At 41.3% G+C, this 16,552-nt stretch overlaps 1 protein-coding gene across 1 annotated transcript in view; it reads right to left on the minus strand.

Moving 5' to 3' along the window:
- The window catches only part of Pax9 (paired box 9), a 21,479-nt gene continuing 4,927 nt past the window's right edge, over positions 1-16,552 (minus strand). Inside the window, exons 3-5 of the mRNA XM_034514302.2 lie at positions 15,762-16,388; positions 12,676-12,818; positions 1-3,164 (exon numbers count right to left, since the gene is read on the minus strand). Of these exons, the coding sequence (XP_034370193.1) occupies positions 2,910-3,164; positions 12,676-12,818; positions 15,762-16,388 (1,025 nt within the window). The 3' untranslated portion in view covers positions 1-2,909. The remainder of the gene's footprint in view (positions 3,165-12,675; positions 12,819-15,761; positions 16,389-16,552) is intronic.

Genomic DNA, 16,552 nt, shown 5'->3' on the forward strand with positions numbered 1-16,552 from the left:
TGGTAATTATTTGTATTTATTAATTTAGAGCATCTGAAGTATAAAAATAAAAGGCTTTTGACAAACTCTATATACATACATAGCCTTCTGTTGTACATCTTTTCCAACATGTTTTTTTTTTCATTTGTATTTCAGCCCAATATTCAGTATGTGGGTTATTTAAAAAACAGAAAGCCAGGAACAGGAAAAGTGGGTCTGTGTTGCGTGGCTGCCTTCTGTCCTTGAAAGTGACGCACTCTAGTGTCCTCTGTGGGAGGGCTAAAGGCACAGAACAGGACAAAGGGAATTCTAAAGAGTGCATGTGCCAACTTAGAAAATGTTCCCCTCTGAGCATCAGGAGGAGGCTAATGTTAACAGCAACAGGCGTGAAGATCCAGCAGGCCCTACCTCACTGAGTTCCTGTCCTTAGTTGTTAACATGCCTTTGAGTTATAAGTAGCTATGAACAGCCAACAAGGTTTGGACTTTCTGTTGTCTTTTACAGTTGTTCTGTGTGGATTTACTGTGATTAATAAAAGACCTGGAGAGAGGAGCGAGAATGAAAAAGAAAACTCTGACACCAATAATATTAATTTCTTAAAATACAAAAACCAGAAAATATAAATAACAATAAGATCTCTTAACTTAGATAAGGAAAATAACATTATCAGTTATGTTTCCATACAAGCAATTGCTATTTCACAACACCCCAAAACAGTCACCTAAAAACATTAGATATAGAGTTATTTTGTACCTTAAGTCTGATTTTCTGGAAGGCAATTAAGTTTCTGTACTGCGTGATTTGAATGTCCCCACCAAAATATTGGATTGGATCTTGATGCCATTTGGTTACAGGCTGTCTCCTCACCACACAGGGAATGCCAGTTGTCATCAGGGAATTTTACAAAGGGAGTCTATGGCCCTGAGAGTTCGTCAGCTCCGACTCCTTCTGTTCACTCTTCTCCTAAAGTTATAATCCTGTTTGTAGCAATGAGTGTTGGTTGCTTTAGAAAGAAACACAATATGAAGAAGCTCTCTATATAAGACATCTTATGAGACAATTCTATAAGCTGTTTGCAGGGAGCAGGGCAGGGGGGTGGACCTAGATCCTTGAACACAGCTGTGTATCAAAAATCCCGTACCTGTTTGGTTATTGTGCATTGATATCTCAATACGTGAATGGTGCCAATGTTCTGAACGTTCATTTTAACCCTATTTTGCCAAGCAGCAGAAGGAATGCAAACTGTAGAATCTTGCCCAAGGAAACAAACTATTATAACATAAAACATATAATCACATGGTCACACACACACACATATGCATGTCCTGTGACTCTATTCATAACATTAAAGTAAAAAATCAATTGGTCTAGAAGGGCCTAGCAGCTAATCTCTCTTCTGTAATTCCATAAATGAATAAAAAGAATTTGCTAAAAATTACATAGCATCTGTAGTTCTCATACCAACACCAACTGACCTACACGTGAAACATGCTTCAGAACAGAATGTAAACTTCACAGCAAGCCATTGTTACTACATTCATTAGAGAAGAATTCTCCATTTACTTTTAAGTTATCAGATAATTTGGGGATGAGATTGCTGAAGACACAGGCAAGGCAACAATAACAGTACAATTTCATTTCACAGTGGTTTTCCATCACAGAAAGTTCATTTTAAGTGTCTTTGCAAAAAAAAAAAAGCCAAATAAAAACAAACAAACAAAAAACCATTTCACATTAGACGTGTTTCTAGTGACTTAAAGTGTTGTGGTACAACACTTTAACAAGTATGTTACAGCCTCTTGTCCTATGCTTGACATGTGTTGTTTGATTAGGATACAAACTAAACACTGGCTTGTTTTATCTGTGTTCTGAGTCCTCTGCTATAGAAAGAAAGTATCCTTCATGAGCTGCTGAAGCCTTTACTGAATGCACACAACCTGGGGGCAAGTCCAGGTCCAGGAGCCCAAATGATCCACCACCAAACAGAGAAATACACATCGCCAGAAAGTCACCTTTGTAAAGAAAGAAAGATAAAAGAAAGGTGTTAGCCGGGTGGTGGTGGCGCACGCCTTTAATCCCAGTGCTTGGGAGGCAGAGGCAGTCAGATTTCTGGATTTCTGAGTTCGAGGCCAGCCTGGTCTACAGAGTGAGTTCCAGGACAGCCAGGGCTACACAGAGAAACCCTGCCTCGAAAAACCAAAAAAAAAAAAAAAAAAAAGGTGTTGGTGCTGGTGGAAGGGTGGGTACCCCATGGAATGAAGACATCTGAAGTCCATATTTACAAGCTCATAGAAATACAAACATCACTGTATTAGGAACCAAGTCAAAACAACAAAAGGAGCAAAATTCCAATATTACTTGAGTTCTATACATATTTTTAACAAAATACATCATCTCTTAAAAAGAAGCAAAAGATCACACAAGTCAGTTATTGATTGGTTTCCTAATGGTGAATTAAGGCTTATTTGGTCACCTTATTTGATTAGAGGGTATCACATAACTTTTTTTTCTCCATCTGTTTTCCTTTATTGATTTTGCAAAATCTCAACAATTGCACGTTTCAAAAGTTCAGGTTGATTTAGAATAAATATACATGTGTGGTTTTACCAAAGACAGGTCTACAAAGTCCCATAAGCCCTTTGAGGGGAATAGGTTTCCTCGCTGTGTTAAAACAGTGTGCGGGCAACACAAACATCTCATTCAATCTTTAGAGTTGCTCTTGTTTTTAAATCCTAAAGTTATGGCAGATTTCCTGAAAGAGGGAAGTTACAGCAAGAAATATTTAAGTGTCATCAGCACAAAGATTATGAATCCATAAAGCCAGCTCTTGAGGCAGTAAAGCTGGAGCACTGGAGGGGTGGGGTGTGAAGAGGGATAGGATGTGCTGACTGGGGAGACCAGAGTGAGGCAGCTGGAGGTGGAAGTTTCCATCAGAGTGCGGAGGCCGTGACAGAATGACTACCTTCTCTGGCTGCCTGCATTCCCTTGAAAGCCAGCGATGCGGGAATGTCACAGTTGTGGGGGGACAGTGGGGTGCTGCCAGCATGTTGCCACCCATGTCCAGCAACATAACCAGAAGGAGCAGCACTGTAGGTCATGTAGGGTGACACTTGGGCTGGTGTAGGGTAAGGAGCCATGCTGGATGCTGATACAAAACTGCTCACAGCTGGAAGACCATTCGGTGCCTGAGAGGAAGAGAGAAGAAACGAAAGACAATCACATTACAGTATTCAAAATCTCTCCAATCCTTAGACACAGAAAAAAAAAAAAAATCTGAATGAGTTAACAATACTCTGGCTCTACATCTGGGTTCTCTTTTTTTCCCCTAGACTTCCTTTTAACCTTACTTTGACCTCAGGGTATCCCGTCTTTTCAGCAAGACTCTGTTCTTTCTAAAGACGGTTTTTGGAAGCTACAACCAGAAAAAATTCATTCTTACATTTATGATTTTAAAATACATGAAGGAGAAGCAGGGTGAGAAAGAGGCAACTGAATAGTCCTCTGGAAGTCTGCTCAGCTCTGCTCCGCCTGTCAGCCTTCCAGGCACTTCCAGCACTTGGCCCTTTTGTTGACACTTTGTGACAGACCTGTCTCATGTAAGCTTTCATTTCCAGGAGAGAAGGGCACAAAGTGTGGGTTGCTGTGTTAGAAACTCAAAACGAACAAATCTTCTGCCAAATAAGGCATGGGCCATATTTCAAGATGTCATGTTGAAAATGCCACTTGGACAAGGACATGTAAAATTCGGATTTTTATTGGTTTTCTTGTTGTTTTGGGTTGGAGTTTGTTTTTGTTTTTTTTTTTTAAGTTTGGGGATGTATTTTTCTTTCATAATCAGAAAGGAAATTTTCTCCACAAATATGAATGAACATGTGCAGTTTTGAATTGGAAATTTTGCATTTGCAAAGTTCAGGTTTTTTTTTTTTTTTTCAAAGCCATATGGACAAATCTCTTTAAAGGAATTTAATGTGAAATCTTTGTTTGCAAACAAAATGCAGCAGCTCTGGCAGGCAGGCTCTCCTGGAAACCAGTGCTTTCTTGGCGTCTAATAAATCATTGTTGGTATCGTTACTATTAACAACACCAAAACACCCTGATTTCTAATCCCTCTCTGGCATGGATGCTCCCCACCCTATTTCAAGTGGTTCTTTTTTCCTCCCAGTTTCTACTCCGTTTAAAGATAAAGAGTAAATCTTGTTCCCTGGTAATGACATGACTAGACTAACATGTCAACATATTTCCTAAAGAAAAAGTAATATAAATGCTGGAACTGCATTAGAAAACATGATTTAATCCACAGAGCTCAGTAAGTCAGACACATTTATATGCTGTTTAATTAGGTTAGGACATAGACGATGCTTTTATTCTGTGTACTCAGGACTTTGTACACATCAACCATGCAGTCCATCAATAAACTGTATCCCTTTTCACTCCATTTCAGAAATTATGCTTGGATTAACTCACTTGGTCATCATTTTTACTTCCACCTCTATGAGAGCATAATGGTGATGTCTAAAAGCCTATTTTCTGAATGTAAAAGGAATGTCTATACACACTTATATACATGCACACATGTATATGGTATTTATATCTTTGGTCTATAAGAACATATGTCTTATATTCTTCATTGTATACTCTTTTAAAAATGGAAGATAAAAGATCCTTGAGTACCTCCTATGTCTCAGACACCTAGACATATCCAATATATTTTATAAAATTATAAAGATTAATAAACAATAGCTCATCCTGGCAGTCGTGGCCCACACCTTTAATCCCGGCACTCAGGAAGCAGAGGCAGGCAGATTTCAAGGCCAGCCTGGTCTACAGAGTAAGTTCCAGAACAGATAAGGCTAAACAGAGAAACCTGTTCTCAAAAAACAAAACACACACACACACACGAAGAGAAAAAACAATAGCTCAGTATAAACTGCTTAGCTTATTGCAATTACAACATAATATATATCAAAATATAATGCAATGTTAAATTGGGATTTAAATGTTTTTGTTTGAGTTTTTGTTAACTAGTGCTGTTCTGGAACTCACTATGTAGACCAGGTTGGCCTCAAACCATAGAGATCTGCCTGCCCTCTGCCCTCTGCCCTCTGCCCTCTGCCCTCTGCCCTCTGCCCTCTGCCTCCCAAGTGCTGGAGTTAAAAGCATATGTACTGTTACGCTCAGCTTTTGTTTTTGTTTTTAAACAGGGTCTCACTAGGTACCCAGGCTGGCCTCAAATTCATGCCCTTTAACCCTCAAACTAGAGATCACAGGTATACACTACTATACCAAGATGGCATTAAAATATATTTCAGCCCCCCCCCATCCTTTTAGGTAAAGCTCAAATCAATTTAAAAAACGACTTCATATCATTGTTCAATAAAACTGAAATTCTTCTTTACAAGGTGAGTTAGAAAGTTGATAGCCATATATGTAAAGTTTGTCACTCCTGTCTGATGCTATAGTGTCTTCTCTATACTACCATGGTGCTTTTCCTAGACAGTCAGAAGGAGGTGAAATTTATCCTCAAACTGCAGCACTATTAAGCAGTTCTTTCGTCTCCTAGAACCCAAATCTCTTTATTAGATCTTTTTATTTTTCAGAAGAAAAAAAAAAAAACTTTGTGTCCCCCTTTTAAGAATAACTAATTATGTCTCAAAGGAACTTACTTTAGAGTTCTTGGGGAATGAAAATCTATATGGCCATCAAATTACAGGGGCAGGTGGAGTGTAGTCTAGCATTACATTCAGGTTATTGCTCTAATTGCTTTCATTCATTATTTTATTATTTTATTTTCTCAAAACTGTGCTGAAATTAGTTTGGAATATAATCATCCAAGTAGAATTATGGAAATGTATTCATATCTGTGTTTGGACCTAACGTTAATTAATATTTAATACTATTAGTACCAATGAGCACCCAGTTAAACAAAATAAGGATATTAGGGCCCGGTAGTACCTCTCAATAGCTATAGCTCAGTATAGCCCAGGTTCAATCTCCAACACAGAAGGAAAACATTAAAATTAATTTTAAAATGATAGAAAACGTGACTCTCCATTTGGTGCCTAATGCCAAAAGGTTTAATAATGATCCATCTAGCAGGAAATACCTGTTGCTGAATTCTATTTTCTATCACTGTTGTCCTAGTGGTGGGGCACAAGGGGTATAACTTACTACTTACACCCTCATTCGCGATGCACCCTGAGCTATTGTGTTTTTCTGTCTGTAGTCTGCTTACATGGGCCCACTTATGTGTGCCCAAAGTCACCATACCCTGCAAATATGACCACAGAAAGACTGGATCAGACCCTCACCTCAAATCATGCTCTCCTCACGAAGAAGCCAAAGATTTACTTTCATATTTGCTCCATAACTTTACTCATTTACCCCAAATGTAACAATATCCTACGAATTTTTCTATCTACCCAGGTTCTCATACTTAAAATACTGAAGTTACCTTATGTTATTGTGTGTAGTAACAGTGAATATTTCAAGGTTCTCAAAATACCACCATATTTACTGGTTGTTACTTTAGTAGTTCAATTCCCTAAGTATTCCAGAAAGACCCAGGAGAGAGCAACAAGCTCAAAGAGGCAGCTTCATCTCATACTTGAAGTGTGTGTGTGTGGGGGGGGGGTGGCACACAGTAGTCACTTGAAGGAAGAGAAAGGATAAGAAACCCTCAACCTTAGAAGAGTAACTCATGTCTGACTTGACTGGGACACGGAGGGGGGACTGTCTTAATGTCTCATTCTGCTGTTGGGTGTTCAAACTTCAAAATCTGGGGGAAATGATTGGAGGAATAAGCAGAAAACTCAAATGTGCTTCAAAATGCCCCCGCCTCTCAGCCACCTTTCCTGTTCATTTAGTCCAGTGTCTCAATAAATACCAATTTTCTCACTATTAATTTTGAAATATGAAATTAGCAAAAGTAATAAATCTCTACTGGGTAAAGTGATTGTTCTTTATAAAGAAATCCCCGAAAGGGTAGGATTTTCCACAGCAGAGGAAAGCAACTCAGGTGTTTGTTTACGCTTTCCTGTGAAGCAGAAAACTTCAATGTGAACTCCCCAAATCTGTTCAGTGTTTTCAGTGAAGGGCATGTAATTAATCTAAAAAGCTAGTTAGGTTCCCAAATGTATACCATAAATATAGTAGGAGCAAACATGTTAAATTACACTATTTAATTGGATTGTAAATATGATTTATAAATAAAACAACATACAGAATCCCAGGGGAAAAGTAAACAAATTTTTCACATGAAACCCTGCGATAGGAATGCAATAGAAATCTCATTTTTGAAAATGACTTCGCCTAAATATTTCATAAATAAGACTTCAACCCATTGACCCCCTTTTCACGTAGACCTTCCAAGAAAGCAGCAGGAATTCTTTTCTCTGAAAGAAGTCCGTAACCTCCCTCCTCACAGACAGCTGCCCTCCACGTCATCTTGGAAATTAGCTTTACCTACTACAAAGTGAAACAGATAAATTGCATGTCCCAGAGAAAGTAAGTTTTCTATGTTTACTTGTCTCAGGAAAAGACAGGTTTTATCTCATGAGCACTAGAAGAAATCTAGAAAAAGACTGATGGTGTAATGCAGCTCGGGTTAAGTGATCACATGGCTGTGCCAGCAGACTGTTGGAGGACAGGGGCCTGCCTCAGTCACCCTGCAGGCTCACAAAATGGGACACACAACAGGCATTTTGTAAGCGACTTACTGAAGACTCATGAATGCAAAAAAAAAAAAAATATGATTCTCTTGTTCTAAGAACAAAATAAAGAGTTTACCACCACCCTATCACAGGACAAGCATTTGCTTCGAGCAAACTAAATGAATAAAGCTGTTGGCAAAAGTAAACAAGAGTTCCAACCAGCCCTTCACTGTTTGATTTACGCTTGTTCCGTGTATTCCTCCACCTCTAAGAAGATGGAAATGCATTAGCATCCAAACACTTGTGAGCATGAAATGGAGGAGGAAAAGGGAAAGAAGGAGGAGGAGGAAGAGGAGGAAGAAGAAGAGGAAGAGGAGGAAGAAGAGGAGGAGGAAGAGGAAGAGGAGGAGGAAGAAGAGGAGAAGGAAGAGGAAGAAGAGAAGGAGGAGGAGGAAGAAGAGAAGGAGGAGGAGGAAGAAGAGGAGGAGGAAGGAGAGAAAGAGGAGGAGGAAGAAGAGGAGGAGGAAGAGGAAGAAGAGGAGGAGGAAGAAGAGGAGGAGGAAGAGGAAGAAGAGAAGGAGGAGGAGGAAGAAGAGAAGGAGGAGGAGGAAGAAGAGGAGGAAGAAGAGGAAGAGGAGGAGGAAAAAGAGGAGGAGGAAGAGGAAGAAGAAGAGGAGGAAGAGGAGGAGGAGGAGGAGGAAGAGAAGGAAGAGGAGGAAGAAGAGGAGGATGAAGAGGAGGAAGAAGAGGAGAAAGAAGAAAAAAGAAGAAACTGATATGGCAAGTGTCTAGAAATTAGACGATAAAGACCATTTTTCAAACTCTGGAAATTGTCCACTCAACATTTTCTCTCTTGAAGAAAATGCAAATAAGAGCTGAGTGCCAGACTCTCTGCTCGCAGTCCGTCTGTCAGCCACTCATCAAATCCATGTGTTCTTTTCTTTCTGATGACATGAGTCTGCCCAGGCTTTAGGATAAAATATATTTGGCCATAAAAACAATTGTGCTTCACATATATTTACAATGTCAGTTCTTTAAACAAAAAAACAAAATTGCATCTGAAAATGAGCAAGTATTTTTGAGAATTTATTTCTCTGAGATTATCTTTCTAACTGCCATTCTCCCCTTCTTTATTTTATAATGACCCTAGTAAAACAAACCTGGTAAAATAAAGTGACGGTGAGAACCGGGGCTCAATATTCATCTAAGAGAATTACTCTCAGTGACCCTATCGCAGGCCCAAATGTCTCTAGGTAACAGGAAATGTGGTAAATGTGTAACACCTAACTTTTCCTAAATTTTATGTGTCTACAATGTTACTAAAATTGATATAATCTTACATTGATTTGTTTAGTTTTATTTTGTATTCTCTTGAATACAAAATGCATCAGAACAGTGTGATGCTTCTGTACAATGAATTGTGCATTGTACAATGATCAAATCATTTAAAACGTCAATCACCTCAGGTATCATAATAAAAAAACATTTACAATCCTTTCATCTAGTGACACAGCTTACAGTCTTTTAAACTGCCTTTTTTGTTATCTCACATGACACATTTTGCTGATATATAATTATTATTAAGTCTGTTTTGAAATACTATAGGTTGAAAGTTAATTAAAAATCAGACCATGTTTTTCATAAGTTTGATGAATTTCAAAGACCACTGGCATTTCCCTAAAGTTTCATTCTACATGAAATTATAAATTAATTTATCAAAAGTTAACTTTGTTTGGTGTGAAGAAAATTCCTCACAGCTCTATTTTTACCTTCATGAAAATAGTGTGTGCTGAAAACCAAGTTTTAAAATTTTTGGATTTAAATTCTCCACTAGAAAATTATATTCAAGACGATTCAAGTGTATCATCATTTAAAATAATCCACAAATGAATGCTTTATGAAAATTTCAGGTTAAACTACATTTTTAAATTAAGCTCTGGTCACAATTCACTTAATTCAGAACATTTTTAGTGCAAGTATTTATAGACTATTCTCTATTTCTAACGTCTCAATTGCTAACTAATGCTATAATAAATTTGCTGTCTCCATTAACATATTTAACTCCAAAATGAAGATATTGGGAATTTGTAACTCTATCGTTCCTGTAACTGTAGCCTACCAGGTAAACAGTATGCGTTTGTTCGGAGGAAACATGCCAGTGTAGACTAACCTTTTCATAAACTATGCATTGATTTATTAACTGTGTGAATAAAATCAATTATTAATTCACCAAATTCCATGGAAAAGAACAGACATAGCTTGACACCTATGTCTATCCATTTTACTTTTATCCACTTGATCACATTAAGTCAAAATTTTGTGCTTTCATTTAACTAAATAGAAAGAACAAGTAAACATTGTTTCCCCTCACAGTTAGATGAAAATAAGGATTTCCTCACTCTCAATGTGCTTCCTTACTTACAAATGCAGTTGAAAAAAAAATTTAAGATAAATTAGTATTCTATCCTAGTCAACAAAGAGTTCTGAACGGGAGTCCATATAAGTTACAATACATTAATGTGTAAGATAAATTTGGACATGCAAACTAACTTTCAAACACAGTGAATAGGTACATGCATGACTAAAATGTGCATGCAGTTCTGGTTTCTGGCAATCGGGCATCTTTGCAGTTTATTGAAAATAGAAAGTCTAGGTCATGGTGACCAATGATATCAGTGCTCAGTTTCCAGCTTGTTCTGTAGTCATTTTACAGGTGTCTTCCAAGAAAGCATGCTCTAAGCTCTGAGTCTGTAATCTCAGTCTCTCTCCTGTGCACCCCAGAAGGAAAGTAGTATTAAAGGATAGCAGGAGTTAGTCACAACTGCAAACACCCAGAAGTATTACAGGCAAATTTCTTCAGCTTTCCTTTCTCAAGGACTTTCAAGTTTTTGCTGGCCAGAGGGGCAAATGGTACCTGCGTTAATTTTTTTTTATCAGAATATACTGACAACAGTTTGTGTGTGTGTGGGGGGGGGGGACTTGTAAAATTAAAATTACTTTAGAATATTTCAAGAGAAATACACACATATGCAAATCCTATGTGTTCTTAGTTCTTTTGAGTTTTATGTAATTTTACCCCAAATTAATGTCTAAAGTGAAGTGTTTGTCTCCTCAACATGTCTTCAGCCTTCATTCTAAGAGTATATCCATTGATTCATGTTGTGCTTAGAAAGTCTGAAGGTTTCATGATTGTGTATCAGTTGAATTCTGCCTGAATGGCAGAATGGAATAACACTTCCATAAGAGCTTTTTAAATATTAACTTGACATAAATATCCTTTTATCTGGGAGCCTGTTCTCTTAAATATTATAATATTTAGAACAGCATTTATTTGTCTGCCCCTTTCCTTAAATTATTTGCTTTTACAAAACATCATTTACTACTTTAAAATTCTTTGTGAACGATTTTTAGTGGAACAGCGTTTACTTGAAATGCTATTTATTTTAAATAAGTTGTAACTTTAGTTTTGAAGCATATTATAAATTAGCCCTTTCTAAACAGGCTTCCCTGACAGATGCATCATTCAAGAGAGGGAAATGAAAGTGGCCTATGAAGATTTTAGATGAGGAAACTGCTTTTTTTTACTCAAACGGGATGCACTGACTGCTTGCGGGAACTGGAGCTGATTTTGAACTCTGAACTTCATGATGTGATTCCACGACAGCGCTGAGCCCCTGTTAAACGCCTGCGACTGTTCCCCATGCTCTGTGTACACATTCTGTTGTTTGTCGCAAGTGCTTGGTAGAATGTTTCTTACTATGGATTTTCTAAACAATACACATTATGAATATCACTTGTAAAAAGCCCATCTCTCACTGCCATTTTTAACCACAGGGGGTACTGAATGAATGTTTCCTAAGGGTACTGACTCTTGACTTTGGGACTATTCCTTATTTTGAAAATGAAGAAAGTCTAAGAAAATGAAGAGACTCTAAATGGGTAAACAGCTTGCTTAAGAAGCTATGGCGCTTACCGAGCTTCTAATTATGGTGCACACCACCGCTCTGTGAGCTGAGAGTTACAGGCAGATCTTTGCGAAAGAAAATGGCTTATATAAGTTTGCTTATAGATATCTCATGGGTATTCTTTACAGTGGAACCAGACTTAGAAAAGCGGCTCGCTCTCTCCTTGATGTTTTTGGTGACATTTGCCAGGAAATTAGCTACTAATGAGTTCTGACAAACCTTGAGAGAGACGAGGAAATCAAAATGTAATTTGTTGGCGAAAATGATAATTTAGATATGCCCCCCAATAGATAAGAATAATAAATTCCAATAAGTATAACTGATTTTTGAGAAGTCATAAAAAGTTTTAAGGCTTTAAAATAAGACTAAGTACTTTGAAGCTTTGGAGGTGGTGTCTACTTCAGGAATACTGTACACTGCCTTGAAGATTTTGCCATCTGAGTTTTGAACTCTTCGCTCTAGCATACTGACGAATTCGGGCTCACACTTTTGTGTGCCGCTTGCTTAATTCTTCTCAAGGAGGGAAAAAAGAAACACCAGTGTTTTAAATTTTCTTTCAGAGAGTAGAGGGAGGGACGGGGTGGGGCGGGAGGGGGAATTAAACGGTCCACAGCCAGTCCGTATAATTTGAGGTTTTCTCACTAACCTCCCCTGGGAAATTACGATGTGACCTTTAATCGGGAAATGGTAACTTTATTACGTTTATCTGGTTGCCCCTCTTCCATTCTCGCCGGACAAGCTGGTGTCTGGAAGCACAGGAGCTGTCTGTGCACAGGACCCCGCAGCCTCCCACAAGCCTTGCGACTCTGGCTTGCGGCCTCTAGGCGCAAGCGGGGCGCCGCTCTGAACCCCAAAGCCTGCTCGGCCTTGGCTCCACTGATCCCGGCTGGGCTGGAAGGGCTGGGGGCCACAGGCGCGGCGGGATGCCAGGCTATTACCCAGCCCTCGGCCCAGACTCAGCCAACCCGGGATCCACCTCCGGGCCGCAGTGGGTCGCCAATCGGGGCTTCTCCCCTTCGAGGCGTCCTTCAGCTCCCACTCCCTCACACCAGGCAGCCCGCCTGGCCAAGCCTTCTCCTCACCTGGCCGTACTTGGCTTCCTGCTCCAAGGCTCCCTTCTCCAATCCGTTCACTGCGTGCGGGGCGGCGGCAGGGAAGTTGTTGCGGCCCAGGCTGCTCCACTCCTCCACCTTGGGGCTGTGGTAGGGGGAGCTGTCGCTCACTCCTGAGAAGGTGGAAGAGAGATTTCAGGCGGGGCTCAGCTCGCGCCCCCCTCCTGAGACAAGACCCGAATCCCCAACCACAAAGGTCCTGGACTAAGACCTTTGGTCAACTCTCCTGCACTAGGCGGCCTAGGGACGCTGGGCCTAAGCGCAGACTCCTTAGTTTTCAGTCTAGGGCCTGGAGAAATTTTAATGGCCTGAAAGTAGGCCTCTGAGTTAAGTTTCGCCCACGCCTGACAAAAGTTTTTTGTTTTTAAAATTTCTCTCTCTCTCTCTCTCTCTCTCTCTCTCTCTCTCTCTCTCTCTCTCTCTCTCTATCTATCTATCTTTCTCTAACTAAGCCAGCATTAGATTTCCTTTCTCCTTTTTTGATCTCCCAGGGAACGGATTGAAAGAGAGGAGGTTAGTTTTTTTTTTTTTTTTTCTTCCCAAACAGAAGAAAATCTCAAACCTGTGGGATATTTGTTCCTCACCTCTGTCTCTACTGAAGGAGAGAGGCAAAGATCTGACGTTGGGGAGGACTGATGAGGGAGAGAGGAAGCCTGGCCCAAGTGTGACCTGGTTGATGCTCAGAGACAGGCTGAAAAATGCTCACTCACTACACTGTGGGGATCTGATAGCTATGTCAATAAGACAGAACAAAAGGCCTGCAAAGTCCTTTGCAAACAAATAACTAAGTGATGCCTACAGTACTCATGCAAAATATAGTACACAGATTCCCACATTGTGTGTGTACAGGACTTCCCTACATCCTCTGCTTCTGACTCTGCCTGCTAAGTAAGTACGGTTATATGCATATTATTTTTATATAACTAACTCTGGAAGTGTCAATGGTAGAACTATAAAGAACGCTCTTTTTTTAACGCATCAAAAAGAGAACATGAAATAAAGTGTTAAGAAAATGAAAGTATAATTTAACATTAAGAAAAAGGAGCAAAGCCATCCGCCAAACTTTCTGTTCTTAAATGAGATTCAGACCAAAAAAAAAAAAAAAAAAAAAAAGATTGTCATGATTGTCATAACAGCTACAGTCAGGCGTATTGGAAAAAAGATATTTGAAGACTACGTGCATCTAATTCTGCTTCTGGGCCCTGTGTGTAGAAGTTTGACAGTGTCGATTGTACTTGGTTTTACACACTCCCATCTGATACAGGTGCTTCAAAGAGTGGTCATTTGGAGAGATTACCTTTTTATATGCACAAATTTGTCAGAACCTGCTGGTTTAAAGTTGATATCACGAATAGACAACAGCATCTACGGGGAAGCATCCTCTGTCTCCTATAATCCAACTCTTCCCTGCCTGACATTTGGTCTGGTTGCAGGATTCCCCAGAGGTGAAAAGTTTTCTTTTCGACTGTCAATGCCTATTTGACCTGTTTTTACTCTGCCTCCCCCTCCAAAGAAGTAGATTGCGCTCCCATCTTTGTACCTGGAAGCCATCGCTGATTCCCAAGTGCCTGATGGTCTTTGCCGTCCCAGACAAAAGGCAGTCGGTGGGCATAAGCCTGAAGTTATCTTAAGAAATTGAGATCCCCCTGTGAGCCCCCATTTCTGCTGATCTCACACTTTCCCAAGAACAGGGGTTTCCTTTAAATGTCAGTGAGGTCAGTTTATCCTATAAATCAAGGGCACCGTCTCCAAGAAAGGCTCCAACTAGTTCCAAATAACCCAGAACTTTACTCTTGTTAATTCGCAGTCAGAAGACAAGAAGATGGGAAATCGTGCACTGCTTCAATTACTTTAAAAGGTAATTGTGCTAATGCGGCAAGAAATGCAAAAAGCGGGAAATTAGCACAAGAAATGTCTTCCTCTTTCCTATTTAATTTTTCCTCTGCCTGTCTTAAACCTCCCACTGAGCAATTAGGCAATGAGTTAAGGAAATAAAAGATTTTAACTTTCTTTTTCTCCCAATACCAAGAAAAACCCTAAAGTCTTTCAAATTTTATCTTTAACAGTACAATAAACAAACTCAAGTCTCCCGGGAAAGCCGCACTGTACGGTACAGAGCAGATGGAGATCTTTCTGAACAGTCAAAAAAGACGTCCAGGACACAGCAAGGTTTCGGCAGAGAAAGGGAAAAAACACTGCTGGAAACTTTGCAGGAAAGGGGCCGGCAACCACTAGCATTTCCCAATTCCCAAGGAGCCTAAGGAAAGCCGGAGGCTGGGGAGAACCGGAGACGGCAGCCCAAAAGGACAACGAGGAATCACCAAGCAATTGTCACCTTAACTACTGAGTTGATAATTAACGTCTGTTAAGGAAGGTGGGTGGGTGGGGAGAGAGAGAGAGAGAGAGAGAGAGAGAGAGAGAGAGAGAGAGAGAGAGAGAGAGAGAGAGAGAGAATGAATGAGAATAAATATCCCTATCCCGGACCTCTGTTTCCGAGGAAAATGAAGTGAAGCATAAGAATGAAACCAATTAGGTGACATTTGAACTTCCTGCCTGAGCAAATTTGGCCTGATTGCCAGAATCCGAGAATAATAATACAATTTTCAGAGTGTGCGGGACTCCTTGCTGCATCTGATTCGTGAGCAAGCTGCCTACAGTGGCTATCTAAAGCCCGCAGCCCCAAGCCTGCTAGGGCCTCCTCTTGTGCTCCCCAAATCGGCTGGCTGCGCTCTACAAACAGTCTAGCCGGACTGAGGCAGAGTGCGCGAGAGGCGGGGGAGGGTGGAAAATGCGAACCATGTGTTGGGGATGGGGGGGGGGCATGTTATGGGTCTGGTAGTTTGAGATGAGGCTGGAGACTGTGTGTGGCAAGGAAACAGAGGGGCAAGAGTTTCAAGTTAATGAGATCAGGACACCCCCTGGGAAGACTCCTTAGGTTTCCAAAAGAAAAAGCCACAGGTGGTGAGATAGACTCTGGCTAGAGGCAGAAGGTACGGGGCTTCCCGACCGCGTGCAGGAACTCACTGCACTCAGCACACTGCCTCTGAGCTCCTTACCTTGGTCGGTGATGGAACGGATGCCCAGGATGTCCGTGACGGAGTGAGAGGAGGGCCAGGTGCGTGGCATGGCCACCGATCCGGGGATGGCCGGGACCCCGGGTGGTGTAGGCACCTTAGCAGCTGCCGCCGTGATGGGACTGGGGTACGAGTAGATGTGGTTGTAGGGCAGCGCGGGCTGCGGCGCTGCCTGGTGCTGTTTGTAGGAGTCGTAATGACCCTGCTGGGCCAAGTTGCCGATCTTGTTACGCAGAATCCGGCTGATGGAACTCACCGAGGGCACGTTGTACTTGTCGCACACGCCATCCGCCAGCAGGCGGTCCCGGATCTCCCAAGCGAAGATGCCTGGGTCCCTCTGCTTGTAAGTCCGGATGTGTTTCACCACAGTAGGGGTGGTGACCCGGGGTTTGCTTCCCCCGATAGCTCCCGGCAAAATCGAACCGGTCTCGTTGTAGCGCGCCAAGATCTTGCTGACGCAGCCGTGGGAGACCCTTAGCTGGCGGCTGATGTCACAAGGTCGGATGCCCAGTTGGGCTAATTCCACGATGCGAAGCCGAATGGCGTTGGGCAGCGGCCTTCCGTTCACGAACACTCCTCCCAGCTGGTTCACCTCCCCGAAGGCTGGCTCTGCAAAAGGAGCACAGAGCGCGCCACAACGCGCACCAACTGCTTGGAACAGCCGCCTGCCACTCGGCCTCCAAGAGCGTCCAGGGGCAGGGCTATGACACCCTCCTATAAGGACTGGGATTGCCCCGAAACCAGACTGTTCCGGCCTGAGCCGAACGGCCCAA

Source organism: Arvicanthis niloticus, chromosome 11 (genome assembly GCF_011762505.2).
Source record: "Arvicanthis niloticus isolate mArvNil1 chromosome 11, mArvNil1.pat.X, whole genome shotgun sequence".
NCBI classification, from domain to species: Eukaryota; Metazoa; Chordata; class Mammalia; order Rodentia; family Muridae; genus Arvicanthis; species Arvicanthis niloticus.